General features: G+C 38.6%; 2 protein-coding genes across 3 annotated transcripts in view; one reads left to right on the forward strand and one right to left on the reverse strand.

Annotated features, from left to right (window-relative positions):
- adam22 (ADAM metallopeptidase domain 22) overlaps positions 1–18,922 on the forward strand; it is a 61,775-nt gene that overhangs the window by 32,285 nt on the left and 10,568 nt on the right. For both annotated transcript variants that reach the window (XM_026316966.1, XM_026316967.1), the window contains exons 7-24: positions 5,684–5,750; positions 5,896–5,972; positions 6,576–6,650; positions 7,474–7,545; positions 8,867–9,033; positions 9,113–9,197; positions 9,481–9,571; positions 9,704–9,755; positions 13,142–13,241; positions 13,489–13,560; positions 13,682–13,774; positions 14,228–14,308; positions 14,434–14,484; positions 14,586–14,649; positions 14,778–14,883; positions 14,970–15,089; positions 15,447–15,615; positions 16,355–16,466. In XM_026316966.1, the coding sequence (XP_026172751.1) occupies positions 5,684–5,750; positions 5,896–5,972; positions 6,576–6,650; positions 7,474–7,545; positions 8,867–9,033; positions 9,113–9,197; positions 9,481–9,571; positions 9,704–9,755; positions 13,142–13,241; positions 13,489–13,560; positions 13,682–13,774; positions 14,228–14,308; positions 14,434–14,484; positions 14,586–14,649; positions 14,778–14,883; positions 14,970–15,089; positions 15,447–15,615; positions 16,355–16,466 (1,654 nt within the window). The remainder of the gene's footprint in view (positions 1–5,683; positions 5,751–5,895; positions 5,973–6,575; positions 6,651–7,473; positions 7,546–8,866; positions 9,034–9,112; positions 9,198–9,480; positions 9,572–9,703; positions 9,756–13,141; positions 13,242–13,488; positions 13,561–13,681; positions 13,775–14,227; positions 14,309–14,433; positions 14,485–14,585; positions 14,650–14,777; positions 14,884–14,969; positions 15,090–15,446; positions 15,616–16,354; positions 16,467–18,922) is intronic.
- On the reverse strand, positions 268–4,920 carry cldn12 (claudin 12). The gene is made up of 3 exons (XM_026316970.1): positions 4,788–4,920; positions 2,428–2,689; positions 268–2,337 (listed from the first exon to the last, which is right to left on the reverse strand). The coding sequence occupies exons 2-3, from the start codon at positions 2,644–2,646 to the stop codon at positions 1,507–1,509; spliced, it is 1,050 nt and encodes a 349-aa protein (XP_026172755.1). The 5' UTR covers positions 2,647–2,689; positions 4,788–4,920; the 3' UTR covers positions 268–1,506.

The following is an 18,922-nucleotide window of genomic DNA, read 5'->3' on the forward strand; positions in this document are numbered from 1 at the left end:
ACAATTTATCAGTTTAATAGGGAATGTGAAGACAACCAACTAAAACCAGATATGAAGTGACTTGCTCTCAGTTTGTAATTCAGTTTGGCTGAATGTTATCTTATCTCAATATTAGATTTCTACCACGTGTGAATTACTCATTAATACTTTTGTCTACATAAGACTGATTGTGAGTTGTTTTTTTTTTAAATTAAAGAAATATTTTATATCATTTAGTGAACTGGTTTTGTCATTGTTTACCCAACACTTAAACAACCACCCAGATACTGTATGTTATGATTTGTGTTTTAATGTAAATAAAAAGATGACTGTAGAAAAAAATGCCATTGACCTGGTACATTGTAGAATAACATGGTGGCGACAAAGACGGAACAATTAAAGTGTCCGTTACATTTGACCTAATCACATACACTACCACGACTGAACAACGTAATCAACATCACGCTTCAAGCTAAGAAGTCAGGAGTTTGATGTTATATTCGAAAATGTTTTAATTTCTCACAAAAATTATCTGCTAATCCAGCTGCTTCTTACAATCATTCTTAATCAGATGATCTGACACATTGAGCACATGAACAGCACTCTCATTCTCGTTAGTGTATTTAAACTTACACTACTGAAAATCTGCATCCATCTTTTTGACAAGCATCCAGGAAACGTACATTATATTAAATGATCATTAAAGGTCAAACACATGTTAAAAATAAACAGAACAAAGGCAATGTAAACTGGCAATGTATTCACATAATTAGTGCATTTAAAACTATCACAGCTGTTCTTTCCAGGGCACTGCGACACTACCGAAAATTTGTGCTACACAACAGGCACAAAAAAAACAAACATGATTCAGACTAAGTGTTTGTTCAGTAGTGATAATGTTAGACTTCCATAAAGTAAGCTATAGATGTAACAGTGACACATTTGTTTATAAACACATGTTCAATGTAAAAATGAAGATAAAATGTTATTTTGCAGGCTAACTGTCATTTTGGCAGCAAACATGAGGTTCCTTGTGATCTAAAGTCACAGTGGGAATTTATGTTTGGTTGCCTATTAGCAACTATTAACTTCATTCATTAACTTCATTCACGCATAAACTTGCGTGTGTTGCGCAAGTGTGTGTTGCGTAAGTTGGTCCAGTGGAAAAGGTTAGTTGCTCAAAGTATTTTTGGCTGCAGATGAAAATTTATTTTAAACTTCCAGTTCTGTAATACCTGAACAGTGTTGTTTTCACCAGTGCTTTAGTAAAATTAATCTTAAAGAAAATATAATTTTTCATATAATACCTCCTGGGGTCTTTTGATTGACTCTCACCTTCTATAATGAGCAATTTACAGACCTGAACTGACAGACTAAATTATTGAAACTGCCACTCTAAACGCTGTAAATAGCCATCTTGTTATTAACTTTCATCTATCAAACTGTATTAGTTTTATCAGTGGTGATCTTGTGGAGGTAATAGGGACAGAAGTCTTCAGTATGCTGAGGCTAATAGCCTCTCTTCTGTTACTCTGCCTGTGTCAGCACAGGAATGTCGATCTCTATGGCAGACATTCGTGAGCGGGTGGAGTAGCGGTGGCCTGCGTAGCTCGATGCATAGCCCTGAGAGGGAGCATAGCCCTGAGAGGGAGCATAGGCCTGAGAGGGAGTATAGCCCTGAGAGGGTGCGTAACTGTAGGCCTGGGTCCCTCCCACCTCTGAGCCATACCCATCTGGAACAGACATCTGAGACATGTAGACCTGGGGTGGTGCAGGCGAGACCACACTTTGTGCATAACCCTGGGAGGGCACATAAGGCTGTGTGTCCATCACTGTGGGAGGATATGTCTGTGGTGGGAAGGGCTGAGGACCATACACGGGGGAGGGAGGATATCCGTTGGCAGTCAGAGGCTGGGTGGACAGAGAGGTTGGCATAGAAGGCAGAGGCAACCAGAAAGGTGAAGGCAACTTCTTACACATACAGTACCACATGAACATCATCAATGCGGCCAGCATTAATCCTCCAGAGCACCCTATTGATATATATACTGCAAACCCATCAGAGAAAATATTGGCATATCTTTTGTTCATCTCCTTGGTGTGGAACAAGAACCACACTGAAGGTGCCATAGCAATCGCTCCACCCAGGAACAAGAACATTCCGGCTACCAGGTGACAGCCTGCACTATTGACCAAGAATCTGATTGTTTTAATGTCCGGTTCAGGTTTATCTGAGCAGCAGCAGGTCTTACACATCCCAGCCATGCACAGCAGCAAAGCTAATGAGCCAAAGACCAAGGCTGCAGGCAGACAGAACTGCAGGATCCGTAGATCCAGCTGGTCCACTCTGGAGTACCACTGAAAACATGCAAAAACATGATTTCTGTTAATTTAAGGTGTAGAAGAATGAAACAAAAGCAGAGCAGGGCAAATTTCTTGAAGTAATACCTCTGAATCATAGAAGTAGCATCCTGAATAGCCATCCTGTTTCACACATTTAGCCCACAGCCCATCATACACGCTGACATTCTTGGCATTGCGATTGAAGGTAATGAGTTTCGTTATACGCCACTGTGGGATCACCGCTGCCACAGCAATCCCTCCCACAGACACAAAAGCAATGATGAAGGCGAAAGCGTTGGTGGCATGAATGTCCCGGCACGACATGGTCAGTTAGTGCTAACAGGAAATAAAGCCACGAGGAGAGTTCCTGTTTGAACAGATAAAGTAAGCAAGTCAGATAGAGAAAAGTGGTCAGTGAAATGGAAATCAATGCGGCCATAATATAATGTAACTAACATAATTCATCTACACACAAAACTTATAATGTACAAGTTTATTCAAATGGCCTCATTACTACTGACGTAAGCTAGCTGTGCCACAGACTGACCTATCTATGGCCAACCCCCTGTATATTTCTTTTCACCACAGTGTAGCTGACCCAGTATCTGCTGTGCCCAAGAAACAATGGTCTTATTTCATTAAAGTTGGAATGACTTGATGTTTGAAGCTGCAAAGCAAATGTGTCTATACTGTAGTGCGTTACATAGCCTGTACAGTTACACAATAAGCAATTGAATTAGACACTTGAGCTTTCTTTATGTGGCACATCACCCCTTTTCTGGCTGCTTGTCGGTGATGGTTACCAGTCAGTTCTGGAGTTGCATTAACATTTACTGATCATGATTAAAGCACTTTATAGCCCAACACCTATTCATGATCCCTAATCATAATTGTATGAAAAACACAAAATTGGCAGAATATTATAGGACTAAAGTGGTAAAATGTCATTTGGTAAACTCACTTAAAGTCTCACTTAAAGTTAATGAAGACAACTGCTAGTAAAATGATAAAACATTATTAAAAATCATTTAGTTTTCTCTTCGGCATATTCTTTAAAGACTCAAGATAAGCCTATAAAAGTTTTTGCATGACAGACCTTTTAAAAACATTTTTAGTATCTAATGAACATTATTCCGCAAAGATCTATTTCCTTAAATGTCATTTGGCAAAACAAAGATAAGAAGCCATTTTGAGCTATAATCTCATGGGTTTAGTTAAGTGATGTGATGACATCACTCAGAAGACCCTTGAAGACCAATGAAGTTGGAGGTAAGTTTAAAATGTTCTCCTCAGTTTAAGTTAATTTCACCTTTTCCAAGTGTGGTAGGGTGTGTCACAGATTTGGGTGTCATTCGGTCACTTCAAAAAAGTGTTTCACAAATTACATTGATTAACCTTAAACGCTAAAATATTCAATATTTGTAGTTAAAGTGTGGAAATTCTGCAAGTGGCTATGAATTACTTGTAAATCAACACTTGCATTTTGCATTATTTATGATTGTATAATTGACATTAAGTTTAATATCATATGAAAAATAGTTCTGTTTTGCCAAATGACATTTTCAAGAAGTGCATAACATTAAATGCATCAAAAAATCCCTTTTATTTTATATTTTTATAAGGGGCACATACTGAAACGAAAAATACTTGCCGTTTCATTTTTATTTTTTTGCCATTTTGAAATTCTAAAATGTCACTGACCCATATATGCTGATCACATACCATACATGCCAAAGTGCAGACGAAGGCAACGTTCTTCGACGTGCATATGTCCTGCTTTAAACTAAAGGTGAGCAGACTTTTGCAGTCTAGACCCCTCAGACCTCATACATTTTAACCCGTTTGAACAGTTGTAAATTAATATACCTTATCTTTTTATCTGTTTATTTGACCCCTTTAGTCTTATTTTTGTGTTTATTATTACTTTCAGATATCTATTTAATTGTATTTGAATTTTTTCATCTTGATTAGCTTACACATTGATTTAACCGCCTACTGTTTCGTTTTTAAGTCATGTCTAATAAGTGACTCAAATCTATCAGAGGTTAACAGATGACTGCATCATCCTAATAATAGTGTGATAACAGACAGATAAAGACCACAACAATATTTAACTATACAATCATCCGATATTATATATTCAATTTCAACGTTGTAATTACCATTGCACTATTGCACTATAATATGTATTTAGAAAGCTAGAATTAACTACAGTAAACAGCTTAGCAGCTGTGTTAACTATCTGAGCAGCGAATTTAGCCCTTTCCTCGATAACGCCCATTGAATTAAAATTGAGTTAACAGCTGCTTGAATATGAAAATAATGAAGGTCTGATGTTTGGTACGAGCTAACGTTAGCATTAGCCAGCTAGCCACTTGATGGCTAAAACGTTGGCATTAGAGCTAACTAACCTGTTGCGTCCGGATCAACAACACGGTAACTACATTAATCAAAGACGACAATACCTTATGTTTCCAGCAGTTCGGGTTTACAGCGAATGTGGGGACATGTCAGCCTGGTCCTCCTTTACACATACACCCAAACCAAAGCTTTTTCAGCTGCAGCTAATACAGTGGAAACAGCGTAAACAGGACGTGGTTTAGAAAATCAGGGACGTTTCCACCCACAGCGCTGTCTCGCAGGTGGTTAACCCTTGATAAGGCGCTATTCTCGTTCACCATTAACAAATAGTTAGAGAAATTATGAATTTAAACACTGGGAACATGAAAAGCTAATGAAAGAAGTATTGAAATAATGAAGCAAGAAAAAAATGCATTACATTGAAACATGTGATGTTAGCCTTGCTGACTTGCTAGACCTCATGGGCCAGCCGATATTGCTTCCAGACACCCCCCCCTTCTAATCAGATTTGGATTTAACAGCTGAAAGGCAGTTTTGAAGGAGGATGTCTGTGTGTGCATTTAATATTTAAAAAAACTACACTCATTAATAAGTATATGAACATATACAGGCAATCAGTATGGGGTAAATTCTCAATGTATCATCTTCCAAACAAACAGAATGAGCATACAGTAAATCCAGTATGTTTTCTTTTACACTTTACCTCCATTAAACTTGAACAAAGCTGCTGGACTTCCAGGCAATGTTCAAAGTACAATAGACAAAAATAACACTGTCTGTTTCCTGATATACAAATATGCATGGTGAGGAAGTTGCAAGGTGCTGTGCTCTGCGTAGTGTTTTAGGGCTCTTGAACTCTTTGACTTCAATCCTTACATCTATGAAGTGGATGGATTTGTTTGTGCACTTTAAAGGACAATCAAATGCAAGTCTTGGCTGTGATGACAGCATTTGTCTCATGAATGCCCTTGATTGAATTCCTCTGTATTTTGTCATTCAGGAGGGAGTCCGCGTTCACATGATATATAAATCTGCAGGGCAAGAAGGATTTAATGATCTTCTTAATGGTAAGATGATGGCTTAATGTGCAATTAATATTTATGTATGCTAAGTTTATTTGATTTTGTGATGTGCATTTATTCATGTTCTCCCTGTAAAAAGTGTGTGTGTGACTGCAAACTGTTAATGGAAATGAATCAATCTGATTCTTAGGTGACCATCCGGAGCCACCTTTTCCCAGCCCCCCGTTTCCTGGGTCAAAAGTTGTTCACTGGAGAAAAAAGAGACAGGTATGAATCAGCTGCAGGCATGTTTGTTGGAAAATCATTATCATTAGGAAAAGGATGCTGATGGACTTTACTTTATGTTGTGCACATAAGTATGTGTGTTTGCATGAGTGCAACATAGAAAGACACTTATGCTCTGGATGTTGTTTTTGCAAACCCAGTGACTGTTCTCTGCTTGTATCCATCATCTTAATTCACAAAGCTAAAAAGAGAGAGTACTGTTTCCTCGCTCTCCCCCATGCACAACAGCTCTCCACCCCTTTCTCAGCTTCTTCTCCTCTTCCTCTTTTTCATGAAATATTTACCTTACGAGTAGAGGCTGCTTCCAATTTCACCTTCTCAGACAGATAGTCAGATGTCTGTAGCTGCCTGTCTCTCCGCCCTTAGAGTTGCTCTCATCTTTATTTAGAAAGTGGAGAACAAACAAAGCTGGATTAGCTTTGCAAAGTTCATCCTTATTGATTTGTCATCCCTTTTCTTTGTGACGCAGGAGACATGAGTTGATCTTTGTGTTAATGTATGCTGTTCTGAAATTGTCTGAAAAAAAAAACTGAGACAATGGTGTCTGGTTGTCTGTATGATAAAAGTGTTCTGTTTTGTTCTCAGGCTCTACGTGTGTCACGCAGCGTAGAGGATGAGACAAAATACATTGAGCTGATGGTGATTAATGACCATTTGATGGTAAGCTTTCAAATCTACTTATGACAGACTGTATACCTTATGTGTAATATAAAATAGTTTCATATATAGATGGTGCATGTTATATGAATTTAATTCTGAACCCAGGGAAGTGTCTCCCATAGTACAGGTTTTGTTATGTATATTGATTTCTTAATATTCAGTTTTTAAATTTGTGCAACTGAACATTATAATTTGTCATGAGACTTCCTGGCTGCTGTTACTGTGCAGTAAATTTATATGGGCTATTTATGGCAGCAGGACAAATATTATTGATTCGTTAAAAATGTACTTCTCTACCGATGTTCATTGTAATAAAGGCATATGTTGCATAGCACAAAGATGTGGCACTTTGATGAGTTTTAAAAGCATTTTAACACTGGAGTTCTGTGACACGGAGAAACAAACTACCAGAAAAAATACTTGTTAATAGGATCACCTCATTAACATGTTTGGTCTAAACATGGGATTTGTTGACAATAAAAAAATAGACAAAATTACCAATCTTAGCCTTTCAGTTTCTGAGAGCGTAGTGCACCATGCTTGTAGGCCAAGAGTTCACATTAGAAAATTACTTGTACCCTTGAGTCACTCCAAAAATTACAGTGTATAAATTAGAAAATGTTTTGATCCACGTCTGTCCAGCATCCACTGGGATTATAATTGTTTTGTACACAATTAAAGAGATATATGGAATTAATTAAATGAGCAAACACTGCTCCTTTTATAGATTTAAATGGCTTAAAACCAGTTTGTTCCAGATTATGTATTCTGTTTTCATTTGTTTCATCTCCCTCACTCTGTGTCTGTCTGTCTCTCTCTTCAGTATAAGAAGCATCGGCTTTCCGTTGGACACACGAATAACTATGCTAAGTCAGTGGTCAATATGGCTGACATGGTAAGAACTGTATTGATCCTCTTCTAGGAAAGCTTGCCACAAGCACTCCTAGATACTGGAGCTGAGCACACCGAGCACTGATTTCTCATTTAACCAACCCCACTCTCTCCATTTAAAGCCTTCCCTTCTACATAAAATGCTGCAAACAGCTGTTAACCAGCCACTATGAGTATTTAGGTTTTAGGGGACTGAAGCAGCAGTGACATCTTAATAGCACTGAGGCAGATACTTCAATGTTAGAGTATTTGTGTGCTGTGTTACTGAAATCAGACCTGCTACAGGGACATGTCTGTAAATTGATAGGCTGGTGAAGCTGGAGAAAGGTCATGTTTTTTTGTTGTGCCCTTGAAGATGATCATATGAAGTAGGTGCTATTTGGGAAGTACACATTGATTTCCACGTACTAGTAGCCCAGTGTGTGCCATTCTGCGACAGCACAGAGGCCACATTCACAGGTTGATAAATGTCAGAAATTGCCTAAAAGTTACAAGTCATATATGTATGCAGACATAATAAATTATAATATATGAATATGTTTGGAAAAGGAAATGTCACAGCTATAGTCCCTTAGTTTTGGCTGTCAAGATGTCTCATAAAATATATATTTTGAAGGGAGTGTTTAACAGTGCTGCAAGCCCTAGGGGGGCAGTAATAACCATTTTGGACATCCCTAGATCTTGATAAGAAAGGTGTGACTGTGACACATTGGTGGTTCTTATCTTGCCATAAAAAGACAGCATTAGGAAAGTGTATTTGTACAGTGTGTTTGTGTACATGACCAACTTAATGTTTACCTTGCACTCAGTCTGTGAGGGTTTTTATTGTTTAGTCCACAGGGGCTGATTTGGAACTCACCCTAATGTGATAAACTCTCCACACAAATGTACAAACAATATGTACAAAGCATTTACTTCCTTTTTGCTCTGTTGGTCCTCATGCTTTTGGCATTCATCTTAAACATCAAGGCTTCTTATCCTGTCCTCCAGACCCCAGCAGATTTCCGTCTCCTGAAAGCAAACATTATTATTTACCTTCCAATTTGCTCCTGCTTTGCTCTTCAGATTGTTAACCTTGTTGACCCTGTCTAGTCACCTGAGGTGTACTGCTGTCATACTGATCCCACTGACTGTTTGACAGGTGCTGTCATAATGAACAGCTCAAATATGAAATATGCCTGTAGTTTTTTACATTGATCAGGACATGACATCTGGTATTTGGTCACTTTTAGTTACACAAGGACTTTGAACTTACAGCTCTGTAGATTTTAAAAGATACCTTACCAGGATACCTTACTGATTTTAGTGTTACTTTAACTATCCAGATTTTCAAGGAACAGCTTAACACAAGGATTGTGCTAGTAGCCATGGAAACCTGGTCAGCTGACAACAAGTTCAACATTGATGATGACCCTATGGTGACACTGAGGGAGTTCATGAAGTATCGGAAAGACTTCATCAAGGAGAAATGTGACTCAGTTCACCTCTTTTCGTAAGTTTGAATATGCAAAAAGGTTTTATTTTTCAGCCCCAACATTTAATTTAAATCATACCTTCTGTCTTTTTGTCAGAGGGAATCGTTTTCATAGCAGCTCGGGTGGAGCTTCTTATATGGGAGGAGTTTGTTCTCTCACTAAAGGAGGGGGGGTCAATGAGGTGAGTCCTGAACCACAAATTACAGATCAAACTCCACATTTTAAAACTGACACTATCCCACGTTAAACACCATACTCCCTTACTACACAAATAAAAAATATATGCCTGATCTTTTTCTCAAAATGTCCATACTATGTATGTAATGAAGATGATATGTATTTTGTTGTTTTGGTTTTGTAGCCATTTATTTATTTATTTTACACTATGAGGCAAAGCTCCCTTTTAACACAAATGCCCACAAATTTTTCAGACTAATTTAAGGTTCTATTATTCTCTTTACCAGTATGGGAAACCAGATGAGATGGCCATAACCCTTGCTCAATCTCTTGGACAAAACATCGGCATCTTCTCTGACAAGAAGAGGATCCTAAATGGTACGCAGTGAAACATAAATTAGTTCTTCGTTCCTTTATTTTATAACATAAAATGATTTTAAGCCTCCGTTTTATGCAATAAAAAGTAAATGTGTCTGTGTCTATTTTTCATTGTTTTTATTTTTTTTACAGGTGAATGCACGTGTGATGATCGGTGGTCGGGCTGTATCATGGATGATATTGGGTAAGTTACTTTATATTGCTATTTTGTCATCAAGTCATAAATGGATCTGAAAGAAACAATAGTCATCTTTTATAACACAGGCATTGTGTTGCCAGAAATTCTTTCTTAAACTAATTTTATGATGAAAATACAGCTGGGATCAAGGTTTTAAATAAATTTGTGTTTTTTCATCAGTGTGATCCAAGGTTTTCCAATCCATTTGTAATCACAACATTAGAAGTAGATTCTGTTGTTTGGATTTTATTGTATGTTATTCTGGCAAAATATTAATTTGCTTTTTATTGTAAATGGATGGCTATTGCAACCAAACAGTTATTAAATCGAACACTTAAATAGTCTCACCCTATCACATCAAAACACTAAACTGTGTTTACTTTATGTTGATGATCTGAATCCAAACAGACCATAAATAAATGTGACTACTATATTACAGCCTATAGGTTTTATAAACTGAATAACCTAAATCTTAGTGTGCAGTAGATTGTCTGAGCATCTAAAATTTCATCAGTATAAATATCTGGATATGGGTATTTCCATCAACTGAAGTGTTACTTGCTAGTGTAATAAATAACCACTAGGTGTCAGTCCTTGGTTATTTTCCACACGACCTTGTGTTTGTATAACCTCTTTGGGCTACTATCAGCAGATATGTATTATGTAATCTGTTGCTTGCTAAGATTAGAAAATAGGAGTTCAATCCAAATGTGTAAATTTTATGTGGTCAGTTTCATGCAGCAACCATGACTGTGTTTGTCTTAAAATGTGTTTATGTACATCTCCAATGCATATACAGTGATGTGCAAACTTGCTTGGGCATTGTACCACTGTGAGCATAAGAATGTGAGTGTGTGTGTGTTGTGTGTGCAAGAGCCCCTGTGATGTATATTTGTGTGTATGCCCTTCTTCTTAAATATTTCTCGCGTTCCCCCTCTATCCCGAATGGGACAGCAGGTGAGCAGAAGCTTGGCTAGAACGTTGCCTGTGCTGTTTTGAACCAGCTGCCTGCCTCAGAGTGGTTGTCACGCATCACAACCTTTTCCCATTTCATCCAGCAGCACTACAGCTGTTGTGGCCCCAACATCTCTTTTAATTCAAATTATATGAACAAATACAGTTTGGTGTCTACATTATACACTGACTGTATTTTTCATTATCACTTTATACAGTTTCACATATACTTTGTGTATTCTTCAGTTCTTGGCCAGTATCACCAACTGATTAACTATTTTGTTAATTCTGGCTATCTAACTGTTTATAGACTCCTTTTTCCGCCTGCCTTTTGATAGTCAGGACCTTTCATCAGTTCTTTTCATCCATGTCTAACCTATTGAAACAATGTCATTTTGTTCTCAGGCTATTATTTATCTACCTTATTTCTCTGTAACATTACACTCCACTGACACTCCCTGTCTGGCTCTATTGGATTATTATAATTAACCTGCTGTGAGATCTTGAGGTCACTTGACACAGGACTGTGAATGGCCAAGATCTCTTAAGTAAAGTCAATGGTATTTCAGACATTTGTATTCAAAGAGCGACTCCAGTCATGCCGATTGACAGAAGTTTGTTTTTATCCCTCAGCGTCTGCATGTCTGATCTACCTAACCTGATCACCACCACTACTAACTAGTTCTACATTTATTTGTATGTGTGATTTGATGTTTATGTATATATTTATTCCTATTTAGTGTGTTGCACCTTATTGTGGGTATTTTAAATCCCAACTATACCTAATATAAAGTTTGTGGAGAGCACAGTTCTTCAAAGAATGAGCACACACAATTTGTTGTCTGTACATGCCTTAAGGTTGAGTTAGGATTTATTATATATTTTTATTCTTAGAGTTCTGTAGTGTTTTTCAGAGTTTATTCCTTTCTGAGAGAAAGGATGTTGCCATGAACAACCTAGATCAAAATATGTATTTTAAATAGTGTAGCATTAAAAAAAACGTTCATTTTCTCACATTGTAATATGCTAAAAAAAGACACAGACATGTTAAAGACACAAAGCTCCCTGCAGAGACAAGTAACTGTAGTTCATTGTGGTTGACACTGTCATGCCTCCTAACAACCACAAAGGGATGATAGGCTTAATGAATAAATGAATTAATTAATGAATAAAAGATTTTTAGTGGGCCTTTTCTGTACATAAGAGATGCTTCACACACATTATAGGATAAATCTACATACCACACAATGACTTGTATTTCTCTTTTGGGATACTTTGCTCCCATAATCTCATGTACAGTAGAATAAAGGGTCTGTCATGGCTGAATATTAGTCCACATGATAAAGACTATACTAGCATAAATTTAGAAATTAAGGAAGCAAATCTCACATGGCAACTGAGACAACATCTAGCCTGATCTATTTACACAGTCATTCTGAAATATTGTAGTGTATTTCATTCACCATCAAAACATTGCTGTGTCCTTACTCAACCATCATCTCTGATGGTGACATCATTACATACCAGATAGCTATAACCTGTCACAGCCCCTGACTTTCTTTGCTTTTCTCAGTGTGTCTGTTATTGCATTGTCTCTTATACTAGTCTGAAGTATGTCAGAGCCACTCTAGTTAAGCATGTGCCTGCGGCATAATCAACATTAAGCCTTACTTTACAGCAGAGGAAAATAATATTCAAGTGCTGTTGAGTTTTGATTCAGTGTCATTAAAAACATCATAATGGACATTTGATTATAAGTGGGCTATACATAACTCAAAACCTTCAGATGTTGATTGGGCTCCAGGTGAATGTGATTAAGCTGGACTTAATTTTGTCCAGTAAGTGAACTGAAGCAATCAGATGGAGCATTTAAGATTTGGCGACCCCTCATGAATGCTTGATTTCTTTTCAGAGAATCTCTGAAAATGTGAAAATGTTGGAGGCTTAAATGAAAATGATAATGCAAAAACAGTTCAAACCTGTAATCCTGCCTAATATTCAGGTTCATTTATAGGACAAATTTATAAATGCATCTTAGATTCATCTGCATTTTTCTTGTATCTCCATACACCATCTCACCTGTGCTGTATATCTACTCCCATATTATAGTAAAGATCTTCTCTGAACTGTGAGTATGGTAAAACTGTGATAAAACCGAAAATATTTCTGGTGTGTGGTTTCTTGTGTTTGAAATGCAAGCATTATTAAATAAGACAAACTTACTATGGAATTATCATTTAAAATTAAAGGTGAAGAATAAGAAATCAAATTAAATGGGTAAAAATGTGTACAACAATATTGTTTTTAATGCCATTTAGTTAGTGTTTGTCCTGTAGTGTTGTTTTGGAGGAAGTCCTTTTTCTCTCAGTATTATCTGAGGGTGCAGTTTGTACTACACTCATGGTAATGACACAATATGCTGCGCTTGTGTTGAACAGCTTCTACCTGCCCAAGAGGTTCTCCAACTGCAATGTGGAGGAGTACCATAACTTCTTAAACAGTGGTGGAGGAGCCTGTCTGTTCAACAAACCTATGAAGGTACATCACACTCCTATGCACAGAGATATGTACAGTGGTGTGAAAAAGTGTTGGCCTTCCTGATTTCTTATTTTTCTGTTATCTTTGACTAATATTTAAATTTAATCTAAAAACATTAAAGTGTGACAAACATGCAAAAAAATAAGAAATCATGAAGGGGGCCAACACTTTTTCACAGTACTGTATGTGTATATTTCAAGGTGCTTTTTAGTAGTAAAAATGTTAATCCTGCCTTTTCCATCTTCAGCTGTTAGACCCTCCAGTCTGTGGTAATGGCCTTGTGGAGCCAGGAGAGGAGTGTGACTGTGGAAGCCCAGCAGTAAGTAATTTAAATGGAGAAAATGGCATATATGATGGGGTGATGTGTAAGGCAAAAGACAGAAACAACTCACATCAAATCCAAAGATGACAGCTGAGAGAAGCTTCTGTTTGTCTTTTAGGAGTGTGCCAGAGAAGGGGATAATTGCTGTAAAATGTGCACCCTGACACAAGGCTCAAAATGCAGCAATGGACTCTGTTGCAACAACTGCCAGGTAGAAAACAGACCACAGTTATGTCTTTTGTTGTCTGCTAGTCATATTGGCTTTGATTGACACAGGGATTTCCTTCAGTTGATTTTGCTTTCATTTGAGACATGCTTTAAATAAAATAAGTTGATGTGGTCTAACAAGTGAATTTTCCTTATATTAATCAATAACAATCACTAATGATTTACAAAAATACAATGTAATAATAAATATTACACTCTAAAGTAAAATAAACACTGAAATAAATACATCCTAATTAAAGAAAAAACAAAAGGACAAAGTCCTTTACTATACCTCCCAGGTGTACTGCCAGTAAGTATATTTGTGACATCCATTCAATGCTATAAAAACCTACAGTATAAAACTTAGATATATCCCATAAATATTAAGTTAATGTTGGTGGAGCATCCTCATCCTCTGACACAAGCCCTAATTAGTCATTGTTGCATGTTGCTGTAGATGGAGTTTATGGGAGTTGTGTGTCGAGATGCAGTGAATGACTGTGACATCCCAGAAAACTGCACGGGCAATTCCAGCCAGGTGAGTGCCAGCTTCCTTCACACAGTCTTCTGCAACAAGGAGCTGTAAACGTATCATTCAGCATGTCACTGTATGCATCACTTATATGGTTCATTAGAATATCGGAGGTTTTCTGTTTCTTGCAGTGTCCACCGAATGTGCACAAGATGGATGGTTACCCATGCGAAAAGGACCAGGTCAGATGTTTGGCAATGGTCAAGGGGTATTTACATTTTGAAAAAGAAAAGACTTCACTTGTGCACATGTGCATTTTTTAATATTGTTTTTCTCTCTGTAGGGTCGCTGCTTCAATGGAAGATGCAAAACCAAAGATAGACAGTGCAAGTACATTTGGGGAGAGAGTAAGTCTAATATTCAATCAATTTTGCCTTGACAAACCTGAAAGAGACCACATGCATTTCTCTGATAACAAAACTTTCAATAGAGACAAATTTTCACTTCACATTCACATTTGTCATTTCTCACTCAGAGGCAACAGCGGCTCACAAGTTTTGTTACGAGAAGCTGAACATTGAAGGGACAGAGAAAGGCAATTGTGGGAAGGACAGGGACACCTGGATCCAGTGTAACAAACAGTAAGTCAGTCCTCCCTTACACTGAAACCTGTATAGTTCTGTATTATTCTCTGCAAGTGATCTGTGGTTACAACTTTGTGTTTCAGGGATGTCCACTGTGGATACCTGCTATGTTCCAATATCTCACCTGCCCCGCGACTGGGAGAGCTCCAGGGAGGGCTGACCTCGTTCTCGGTGGCTCGACACAGCGCTTCCCTCGACTGCAGGTACACCCTATTGAAAAAAAGACACTCCCTAAAATGTTCAAAGTCCATATGAACAGTCTAACAAAGGCTCCACTAGTTTTGTTCCCTGGTTTTGTATCTTCAGCAGAAAAATTACTGTTCTGGGCAAAGCTATCTAATAAAATTCGAAAATATATATTTTCGTTGCAAATGTGTCTTTTCAAACCCACCATTTTTCAACATTAATTTGTTTAGGAACATGCACATGCATATGTGACAAGCATAAGACATGCAAAAGCTAAGTGATTGTAGCCTCACATAGTTTTTTCCAACATTTATGTGAAAGTACACAAACTTGCTGCATGTTGTGCAAGTGTCACAGTCATGTTTATTGTTCAGTGGAGCACACGTGCTGATCGATGGAGACACTGACCTGGGATACGTCGAGGATGGGACAGCCTGCGGGACAGACCGAATCTGTTTCAATCACAAATGTGTCCCCATCCAACAGTTTAACTTTAGTATCTGTCCTGGGACTGCTGAGAAGACCATCTGCTCTGGACATGGGGTAAACACTAATAGTGAAAACATGAATACACGTATATTTAGCTAAAGCTTTGAGATATTGACTTGATATTACCATGGTTTGGACGTATTAGATGAGGTCCATCCCTCTACAACCCTGTACCAGTTAAGGTTACTTTGATTTAGCTTCTTGCCTGTCAGTTTGGTCGAATCATTTTCTATTACACAACATTTTTAGGCAAGTTGGCTAGTTTAATGATGATTAAATTTGGCAGTGGTTCAGAGTTATTGTTGCCTTGTCATCACTGTTTGTTTGGGTTCCAAATTGTCCCCCAAAGTGGTGTTGTGTGAGTCTAACTCAGGTACTTTTAAACTTTTTTAATGAGAATATAAAGCTTCATTAAATGTTTAATTCAGTTTTATGACAAATAGCAGTCTAAGACGTTCACATATCAAACAGCCACACAAGAGGTCCTGACGATAAGTTTGAAAAACGAGTATTTGTTTACATGAGGAAATAATGTACATAATTCATTGAACTGAGCACGGTAACAGCAATGCTACTTAATAATTACAGTGTGTACTGTATGCTAATGCTGATTTTAAAATATCTGAATATCTATCAGCTGATATTGTGCTAATTATTGCTATTCTGCAACGTATTTATTATAAATATGCAGTTTACAAAGTGTCTTTTCTGATAAAATTTTAAATCTGAAATCACTGACACACAGACAAAATGAAATGCTTTTCACAATTCACTTTTTCTGTTTGTACTGTAGGTGTGCAGCAACGAGCTGAAGTGTGTCTGCTACCTGGGCTGGACTGGAGAGGACTGTAACTCCACCTCCCCTCTCGGTTATCTTGCGGTGGGACCCACTGCATCAGTTTCAGGTAGAGCTGTTAACACTCTCACTACCTGCCACCTTTGTTTATATCTCTCTCTGTGTCCCCATTTTCTGCACTGTTTCCAGTCGTATCATTTATTCTTCTCAGCACTCATTACCTGTATCTCCTTTAGTTCTTGTTTTATAATCCCTCTCATTCATGAATCCATATATATATATATATAATTTAAGCCAAATCAAACATGTGAATATAATAATAATATGACTTCCATACCGGATCGGTCACGGGTTAACAAGGGTTAACAGGGTTAACACCAACCGCCACTGGTGCTGTTGACTTACAGGGTGCCAGTGGAAATTGGGCTACTGTTGGTCGATGAAGGAGAGGAGGAAGGCGTGTTCGTAGGCACGTAAGGAAGAGCAGGAGTCTAGGACTTAGAGTAGGGACTTTGAATGTAGGGACTTTGTCAGGGAAAACTAGAGAGTGATATGATGGAGAGAAAAAAGATGGATATCTTGTGTGTTCAGGAGACCAGGTGGAAAGGTAACAAGGCTTATAGATTAGGAGCAGGGTTCAAGCTGTTTTTATCATGGTGTGGATGGAAAGAGGAATGGAGTAGGAGTTATTCTGAAGGAGGATTTTGCTAGGAATGTTCTGGAGGTGAAAAGAGTGTCAGATAGGGTGATGAGTCTGAAGCTGGAAGTTGAAGGTGTGATGTTGAATGTTGTCAGTGGATATGCCCCACAGGTAGGATGTGAGTTAGAAGAGAAGGAGAAATTCTGGAGAGAGATCGATGAGGTGATTCAGGGTATCCCTAATGGTGAGAGAGTGGTGATTGGGGCAGACTTCAACGAACATGGTGAAGGAAACAGAGGTAACGAGGAAGTGATGGGTAAGTTTGGTATGCAGGACAGGAATGCAGAAGGACAGATGGTGGTAGACTTTGCAAAAAGGATGGAAATGGCTTTAGTGAACACATTTTTCCAGAAAAGGGAGGAGCATAGGGTGACATATAAGAGTGGAGGCAGGAGCACCCAAGTTGATTACATCTTGAAAGAGATCAGTGACTGCAAATCAGTGGCTGGGGAGAGTGTAGCCAGACATCATAGGATGGTGATGTGTAGGATGACTCTGGTAGTGAGGAAGATGAAGAGGACAAGGGCAGAGCAGAGGACCAAGTGGTGAAAGTTGAAAAAGGAAGAGTGTTGTGTGGATTTCAGGGAGGAGCTGAAACAGGCTCTGGAGGTCAGAACGTTCTTCCAGATGACTGGACAGCTACAGCTAAAGTGATCAGGGAGACAGGTAGGAGAGTACTTGGTGTGTCATCTGGAAAGAGGAAAGCAGATAAGGAGACCTGGTGGTGGGATGAGGAAGTTCAGGAGTGTGTTAAGAGGAAAAGGTTAGCTAAGAAGAAGTGGGACACTGAGAGGACAGAAGAGAACAGACAGGAGTACAGGGAGATGCAGTGTAAAGTGAAGGTAGAGGTGGCAAAGGCCAAACAAAGGGCGTATGAGGATTTGTATGATAGGTTGGACACTAAGGATGGAGAGGTGGATTTGTACAGGTTGGCGAGGCAGAGAGACAGAGGATGTCCAACAGGTTAGGGTGATTAAAGACAGGGATGGAAATGTGTTGACAGGTGCCACAAGTGTGATGGAAAGATGGAAGGAATACTTTGAAGAGTTGATGAATGAGGAAAATGTCAGACAGCACCGAGTAGAAGAGGTGACTATTGTGGAGCAGGAAGTAGCAAAGATCATAAAGGATGAAGTGAGGAAGGCGTTGAAGAGGATGGAGAGTGGAAAGGCAGTTGGTCCTGACGACATACCTGTGGAGGTATGGAAGTGTTTAGGAGAGGTGGCAGTAGAGTTTTTGACTGGGCTACTTAACAAGATCTTGGAGAGTGAGAGGATGCCTGAGGAGTCGAGGAGAAGTGTACTGGTGCCCATCTTTAAGAACAAGGGAGAAGTGCAGAGTTGTGGAAACTACAGAGGAATAAAGCTGATGAGTCACACAATGAAGTTATGGGAAAGGGTAGTGGAGACTAGGTTGAGGTCAGAAGTGAACATGTATGAGCAGCAGTATGGTTTCATGCCAAGAAAGAGTACCACATATGCAATATTTGCTTTGAGAATGCTGATGGAGAAGTACAGAGAAGACCAGAAGGAGCTTCATTGTGTCTTTGTAGATTTGGAAAAAGCGTATGACAGGGTGCCGAGAGAGGAGCTGTGGTTTTGTATGAGGAAGTCTGGAGTGGCAGAGAAGTATGTTTGAGTGGTGCAGGACATGTATGAGAGCTGTAAGACAGTGGTGAGGTGTGCTGTAGGAGTGACAGAGGAGTTCAAGGTGGAGGTGGGACTGCATCAAGGATCGGCTTTAAGCCCCTTGTTGTTTGCTGTGGTGATGGACAGGCTGACAGATGAGGTTAGACAGGAATCTCTGTGGACCATGATGTTTGCAGATGACATTGTCATGTGTAGTGAGAGCGGGGAGCAGGTGGA

The sequence above is a fragment of the Mastacembelus armatus genome, chromosome 16 (genome assembly GCF_900324485.2).
Source record: "Mastacembelus armatus chromosome 16, fMasArm1.2, whole genome shotgun sequence".
Taxonomy (NCBI): domain Eukaryota; kingdom Metazoa; phylum Chordata; class Actinopteri; order Synbranchiformes; family Mastacembelidae; genus Mastacembelus; species Mastacembelus armatus.

Excerpts from the sequence above, each read along its gene's own strand:
- cldn12 (XM_026316970.1), bottom strand. The coding sequence starts at position 2,646 with ATGTCGTGCCGGGACATTCATGCCACCAACGCTTTCGCCTTCATCATT. Across the intron at positions 2,338-2,427 it reads GCTACTTCTATGATTCAGAG|TGGTACTCCAGAGTGGACCA; the intron begins GTATTACTTCAA and ends GCATGTTTTCAG.